This window comes from Castanea sativa, chromosome 10 (assembly GCF_040712315.1).
Source record: "Castanea sativa cultivar Marrone di Chiusa Pesio chromosome 10, ASM4071231v1".
Lineage (NCBI taxonomy): Eukaryota > Viridiplantae > Streptophyta > Magnoliopsida > Fagales > Fagaceae > Castanea > Castanea sativa.
The window spans coordinates 36,291,776-36,299,060 of NC_134022.1; the positions used below are offsets into that span (position 1 = coordinate 36,291,776).

Genomic DNA, 7,285 nt, shown 5'->3' on the forward strand with positions numbered 1-7,285 from the left:
GAGAAAAATTAATCAGGAGAGGACAAGTTCACATCATATTCCACATTCAAGCAAGTATCGTAGGCAATTTATACTACAAATCAGAAAAGCCAATTATAATTGACTTAGCCATCACAAAGACCAAAAAGAATAATAGTGAAGAGAATGGCTAAAACAACAAATTAAATCCAAGTCCACCTAGAGCTTTTATCATACTTGTATCATCATCGACTTTACATGTGTTTTGGAAAGCACAAAACCAGCTCTAATTTCCTCGAATGAATATTCAATCTCTTCAGGAAGGTCTTCAAGTACCTTGGTGCCAAAAGAGACCGGTGGAGGAGCCGGAGTCATAGCTGTCTGCATTGGGATTGACACTGTTGAAGGCGTTGCTGGGACAGGAATTGGCATTGCCTTTGGAGTTTTATTCTCATCATCTGCCATAGAAGTAGTAGTAGACTTGGTGGGGGTAGTAAATTGCATATTGTTAGTTGGAAGCGTTTTCTGCATCGACGTCTCACCATGTGTCAAGTTCATATCATCTGACAAATTTGTTATGTTGTTGGCTTTTGACGATGTTGTGGAAGAGATGGGTGAGAATGGTATCCGCACCATGGGTGAGTCTACTTCACGAACACTTGCATTACTACCAAATGAGTGCTTTTTTACAGGGAGACCAGCAACATCCAAGCCTCTCCTACCTACATAAACAACGGAAAACTCAAGACAAACACTAATAGGACAAACTTTCATAATGTGTTTCTCAAAGGTACACCACAGAACACACAAGAATTACCAGAACAATCTACCACTAATGTGGCCCTGACTTCTGACCAAACAATGGAATCATGCCTAAATCATCCGTTTAATTCATAAACGCCCTTACCCATGTTAGCCAGCAATGTCCAAGCCAATCGTTAAAGAAAAACATAAATAGAAAATCCCTATTAAACTTGCCCTATTGAAGAAAACTACAATCCCCATCTTCCTTGAAGAATATGGCTGCTTTCTCTTTTCCAAAGAAAAAGACATAACTACCAAGAGTTCTTTAGGTGTAAAAGTGTGCATGTATCTCAAATTAAAGTATAAAACCTACCAGCAGATAAAACTGAGATGCCATCATCCTGAGGATACATTAGCTCATTTGGGTGCACTCGGTCACTCTTCCTAATGGGACGTGAGTGAGGAGTAGCTTTTGTAGAGTGAAGTGGATCATGTTTGGGAGTATGATGCACTGCTCCTCCAACTGAGAGTCTTCTACTGCTTGCACCTCCAGTTGACATCCTAGGAGCCTTTTTTACACTATGGGTTTTCGAAGGGCTTGGTTTTGACCCATAAAGTGCCTCTTGTTCTGCTATCAGCTGTCCTTGGAGCTTCTTCTGGTCCTGAAATAGAAACATAATTTGTGAACACCATAACAGGGCACATTTTCCAGACAATAGTACCAAATTCTGGGTCAATAAGAGTTAAATATATAATTAAGTAAGGCATTTGATTGGGAGATGTAACAGATTCATACCCGCTGCCTACGGCGTTCTTGCTCTTTCTCTTGCCGTAGTAAAGTGTACTCTTCAAGCATAGATAAGAGACGGATCTATACAACAGCAGATAACAGGGAACAATTTCAAATAAATTTTTATCAAGCAATTAAGTGAAAAAATAGAATATATATATATATATATATATATATTCAAGTGGGACCAACTACTTAAAGACTTAACCTTTAGAGATCTAGGGGAAGTACTTACACCATCATATGTGAACTCAACGCCTCTCTCCTTCTCCCATGACATGGTTTTTGAGGCCAGTGCTTCAACCATTGCTGTACGCAAACCAAGACAGATGAAAATTGAAGTTAGCAGCAAACAAAGTTGGGAGAAAGGGAAGTGGAGAAGCAAAGGCACAAAAAGGATGCTGAACAAGAAAACTTAATAAAAATATTACACTCAGAGAGTAGAATGATTGTAACTATTATAAGATATTTCAAAGTTTCCTTTTGCTTCTACTTATGCAAACTAAAAAAATACAAGAATCATCACTTTATACCAAAATTGGCCAAATTTCTGAACCCAGTTTTAGATAAAGTATTTGCTTAAATAGTTATCATGACTCAGCTTAGTCCTCTCATGTTTGAATATTTGAGGGAATCCTATACACAATTCAGCTGCAAACCAACATGATGCAGTATACCTGGAAGTTTATTAACCAAAGCACGAGCTTTCTCAGCTCGCTTGAGCGTAAGATGAGCACCTCTTCCAGCATTGTATCGGTTCTCATCCTAAACCACCAAAGCATGACAATTAAGCAAAGGGATGTAGATAGAAAGAAATAAATCATGAATAAAGATATAATAAAAACACTTAACCCTATTATATTCTTCAAGCCAACTCTCCTCATCACATGCACCCAACCATTTCTCCACCTTTTCAAGTATTTCTTTCCTGCTGAAAGCTTCCTCTTTAACCTTGCCAATCTGAAGCTCAATTTGCTCAAGGACAAAAGCAGGATCCACGGCTCCTGCATCAGTACAGAAGATACAGACATTCAAGAATCTCAAAGTATAGGTAGTATCAGTGTGACATAACTAACTATCAGCAAGACAAATACCAGACTCTATAGCTTCGATAGCATATTCGATTGAGCAATCTACTTCTGGAACCATGTGTGTCTTTCTACAAATCTCGTCCAGCTCTGACCTCTTCTTCAGAACAAGCTCTTTCATTTTGCTTGACTTCAACTCTTCTAACCGGGATACTTCTGCCTCAACCTGCATGACACATTTTACTTGTCATAAAACAAATCCACTTCTACAAACAGACAAAATAATAAAAAATAAACAAATATCAATATTATCAAAATAAAATTTATACGTATAACTCACATAATTAATGAAGTCCACAGAAAGAGTGTTTGGTTCAGTTACTTCATGTTCTGAAGCAGCTATATTACAGGTAACATTCTGAAACATCTGCTGTTCTTCAATTGGCGTATCCATAAGATTCCAGAGCTCCAACATGGTAGATGCAAGATCTTGAAGCTGCCAAAGCATATAGGATAACCACACTCAATCAAAGGAAAAGAAATATTTAAATAAATAAACATAGGCTGAAAAGAAATTTGAACCATTACTTACCCTCTGCATTCTCTGTAGTTTAACCTCTCGCAATTTTTGTATCACAACAGCCAACTGCTCAATCTTATCATTACTTATATTCTTGGACCCTTCAAAATCACCAAAACTGGGATGAACTTCAGTTACTATCTGCTTGAAATCCAGACCAAGCACTGAGCAAAGGGAGTTCACAGTACACAGGTGGTCCTGAACCAGCCTAAGGCGATCACTCTACAGGGGAAGAGAGAGGATCAAGTATAACCAGTAAGCAAAGAGCACTGAGCATTGAAATGATAGTCAACAAAATTCAAAGAAACAAGAATGAGAAAAGAATTAAGAAATTAATTCAACCTTCTCTTTTTGAAGATCATGCAGTTGTCTGTGCAATTCTTCAAGCTTTCTCAAGGACAAATCATTTTCATCTACAACTATCTTAGATGACATGTATTCTGTGGATCCATTGATCTCATTTGAGATCTCCTGTATTTGCTCTAGGACATCTAGGAATTGATTTCTTCTGTCTGATTTCCTCTTCCGCATCTCCTCCACTTGTGGAAGAATTCTTCTGAGCTCTTCCTTCAAGCTTCCAGCATTCTGATCAGACTGGGAACAAAAAAGGGGGTGGCATTGTGTAAATTGCACTGTTTTAAAAACTCCCAACTTTAAAGGAAAAGAAAGGAAACTTCAAATTTCCTAGGCAATAAATATTCCGATCGAAATAAAAAATTCATATCTTGTAAAGTATTCTACCCATGCTGTACTACACTAATACTAAACAATTATTTGCACATTATTCTTTCAAAGTTTCTTATTTGGTACAAATAATTAAATCACGTTCTAACCCATCAAGCCCAATGAGTAACTTCAAACTTTCTCATAATTTTTAAAGAATGTAATTTAGCTAATGCTAATTGTTTCACCTTTTGGATAGTCTAGGTTAAACAAACTCAAAGTTTAAAATAAGCAATTAAATACTAGTATAGTCATTCACAAAATAGACAAGCCAGAATAAATCATGTACTCATCATTTCTAACCTGCCTAATATGTACTGGTCGCTCCCCCATTGCAGAACAGATGGCTGCCAAGCCTGCTTCAGAATCAGCTATTGCCTGTCGTAGCTGAGCTCTAGACCGATTTGCCACATCTACCTTTCTCCTGTATACTTCTAAACATTCTTGTTCAAGCTCAAGTAGCATCTTATCCCTATCAGTATCAGACTCCCCAACTTCATCCCAAATGATCTGAGTTTAAAAATAATTCAGAAAGAAATCATTTTCAGCTAACAATACATTCAAGACTATTTCAAACTGTTTTTGTAACAGAAGGGGAAAAGATTTTTAAAAAAATTAAAAATTAAAAAAACAAAGAATTGCTGCGCATTAAAAATTCAAAAAGAACCTGAAGTTCATATAGAAGGGATCCACATGTTGTTTCCACTTGCATAAGTGGATCAGCTTGAGGATTAGACATATTGAAGCAACTGCAACTGCCAAAAAAATTTCTCAATACACATAACAAAGAAATTGGAAAAGTATAGTTTCAAATTAACTATAAAAGATATATCATGGTCAACATTGCAACAAAGATTTGCAATTTATCCAACATTTAGTCCCCATTTTTCTCCTCCATCTCTCAATTAAAAATACAAAAGAAAAAGAAGGAATGTACAAATTCATGGATGTTCCTGAAAGCAAAAGAAATAGTTTCTTCACTACATTAAAACATGGCAAACAGTTGTACCCATTGAAATGGTAATCCAGAAACAATAACGGTTGTCACTTAACAGTGAAATGTATTCATTGCGTACTCTTCATACAGAGTGCAAAATGAAAGCCAACTTATTCATTTTCTCTCAAATAAAACTACATCAAAGTAAGGCATAATGATAATCCAACTGTGTGGCTTGCCACCAGACACCCAATTCAAAGCCCATCACTACAATGCAAAAGTAATCTCAGCGTTTTGACCAACACCCTTCTTAATTTCAAATGACATTCTTAAGAGTTAAGACATACTCCTTGAAAAACTTGGAAGATTAAATGACCCAAATTTCCCTTAATACCCAGTATCCTTTACTATCAAAGCAAAGCAATTGATTACAAACACAAAGATATTTACCAAACAAAAAAGTCATACACCACATACAAACACCAAAAATTACTTAACGATTCCCAATTTCCTTAAACCCTAATTCAAATCTCAATTACTCAGAAATCAGATGCTAAACACCACAAACATTCAAAATCAAGCTCAACCCAACAAAATTGAAGCCAGAAAAATACGATTCAAAATCGAAAGATAGAAACGAACCATAGGACATTCCGTTTGATCGATGAAAGAAAGCTGAGGTGAGAAAAGATAAACAAAAAACAAAAACAATACAAAATGTGTTCCAAAAAAAAAAACAACAAAGCAGATAGGTTTTTCCACTCGCCTCTATTAGTATTATTATATCTAAAAATAGAAAACAAAATTAGTGTAACAGGTAAGTAGTATATAAGTGTGCACTATTAGTTTCCGCATCCTACGTAAAGAAAAAAACTAACCTAAATTTAGACAGATTTACTTCAATTTTCTCGGTAACCAAACAAAAAAAAAAAACAACAACAACAACAGAAGAAGAACGAGATCTGGAAACAAACCTGAACAACTATTTTCCTAGGAAAGTTGAAGCGGTTTCTTGAGAGGGAAAAAAAAAATGTGTGTCGTCGTCGTCGTCGTCGTCCTAGGAAAGTGTGTTGAGATTTGAGATTTGAAATTTGGAGTTTGAAGATGGAATTAGAAAGTGTATTTTTTAGAGAGAGAGAGAGAGAGAAATAGCCGTTTGAAAGAGAAAAAAGGCAAAAAGGGACCGTTGAAGAAGAGAGCGTTTGTTTGTTTGATTTGGAATTTGGTTTTGTGTTTGTTGCGTTTTATTTTTTATTTTTAATGATGTTTATGTACATTTATGTACCGAGTGGCCCTGTGGAGATTTTGAAGATTCTGAGGATGTTTTTGAATTTCAAAAATCTCGAGAGGGCGAGTGTGAGAGTGTGAGAGCTGAGAGACTTAAAAAACAAAAAACAAAAAAATCGTCTGTTTCGGTTGCAAAGTTTGGTACAGGAGGTGTGGCTAATGTGGTGTTGACACGTCAGCAAATGAACGGAGATTGTGGATGGGGGACCCTATTTGCGGTTTGCAAAATCAGATAGTGTTTTTGACTGGTTGAGTGTGTGTGCGCGCGGTAGACAAGATCCTAGTTCATAGGTTTCGTCTGCTTTGTGGTGGTGAATTAATTTTCTCATTCAAACTTCACCTATCTTCGGTAGCTTAAAAAAGTTGATTTATTGCCACACAAATTTTTTTTTTTTTTTTTTTGGCTAATTTGTCACTGTCACTTTGTGACTTTGTGGGTTTGAAACTTTGGATAGTTTTAGGCTTCGTTTAGTTCTATGCAAATTCATTTCTGAGTGTAAAATAGATTCATGAGAAAATATTCTACGTAAAAGGAAAATATGTTCTGTTGTTTGAATATGTTGTGAAAATTATGCCAAAAAATTATTTCTTGTGTTTGGTCTTACATGAAAAAAACCTATTCTCAGAAAAGGGAAACACAAGTCAACCCCCAACCACCACTTGGTCTAGCCACTACCACCACCAAGGAAAAGCACAACCCACCACCAACCACCCAAAATCCAGATCGAGAAGAGGAAAAAAACCACCCCCATTGCTCCATTACCACCAAAATCCACCCAAACACCACCACTCACACCACCACAATAACAACAAAATCTAAAATCAAAGAAAAAGAATATCAAACACAGAAATATGTCGGGGGTTTGGTTTGGGTTAGAGAGAAAAAGTGAGATGAGAAGATAAAGACCACTGTGGAGAACAGAGGGAGGGTGAGACTAATCGAAGAGAGGGATTGTGAGATCGTTCCAAATCGAGCTATGGTGGTGGTGGATTGGGTTCATGCAGAGGTGGAGGATGTGTTTGACTGGTCGGCGGTGAGGTGGAGTGAGAAGATGAGGGAGAAACTCACTGTGGGTTAAGAGGAAAACGGCAGAGAGGTGCGTTGGAGAGCCTGGTGGAGCACGGCCTGTAGTCGGTTGTTAAGATTGGAGCTCAACCTGCACTTGTCGATGCATGGCTGGCAATCGGAGAGGTGGGGTCTTGGGTGTTTGTGGATCGGTGATAAGGAAGGGGTGGGC

General features: G+C 37.1%; 1 protein-coding gene across 3 annotated transcripts; it reads right to left on the reverse strand.

Moving 5' to 3' along the window:
- On the reverse strand, positions 1-5,959 carry LOC142611577 (65-kDa microtubule-associated protein 3). Of its 3 annotated transcripts, none has more exons than XM_075783648.1 (13): positions 5,735-5,959; positions 4,491-4,578; positions 4,127-4,333; positions 3,443-3,694; positions 3,113-3,322; positions 2,861-3,016; positions 2,587-2,746; positions 2,345-2,496; positions 2,170-2,257; positions 1,728-1,801; positions 1,499-1,573; positions 1,076-1,364; positions 1-680 (listed from the first exon to the last, which is right to left on the reverse strand). In XM_075783648.1, exons 2-13 carry the CDS (start codon positions 4,560-4,562, stop codon positions 190-192), a joined length of 2,226 nt encoding a protein of 741 aa, XP_075639763.1. In that variant the 5' UTR covers positions 4,563-4,578; positions 5,735-5,959; the 3' UTR covers positions 1-189. The 3 variants fall into 3 exon arrangements, with proteins under 3 accessions (XP_075639763.1, XP_075639761.1, XP_075639762.1); XM_075783646.1 differs by having other exon boundaries at positions 1-676; positions 1,072-1,364; positions 5,735-5,928; XM_075783647.1 differs by having other exon boundaries at positions 1-676; positions 1,072-1,364; positions 4,491-4,572; positions 5,735-5,872.
- Positions 5,960-7,285: the final 1,326 nt, after the last annotated feature.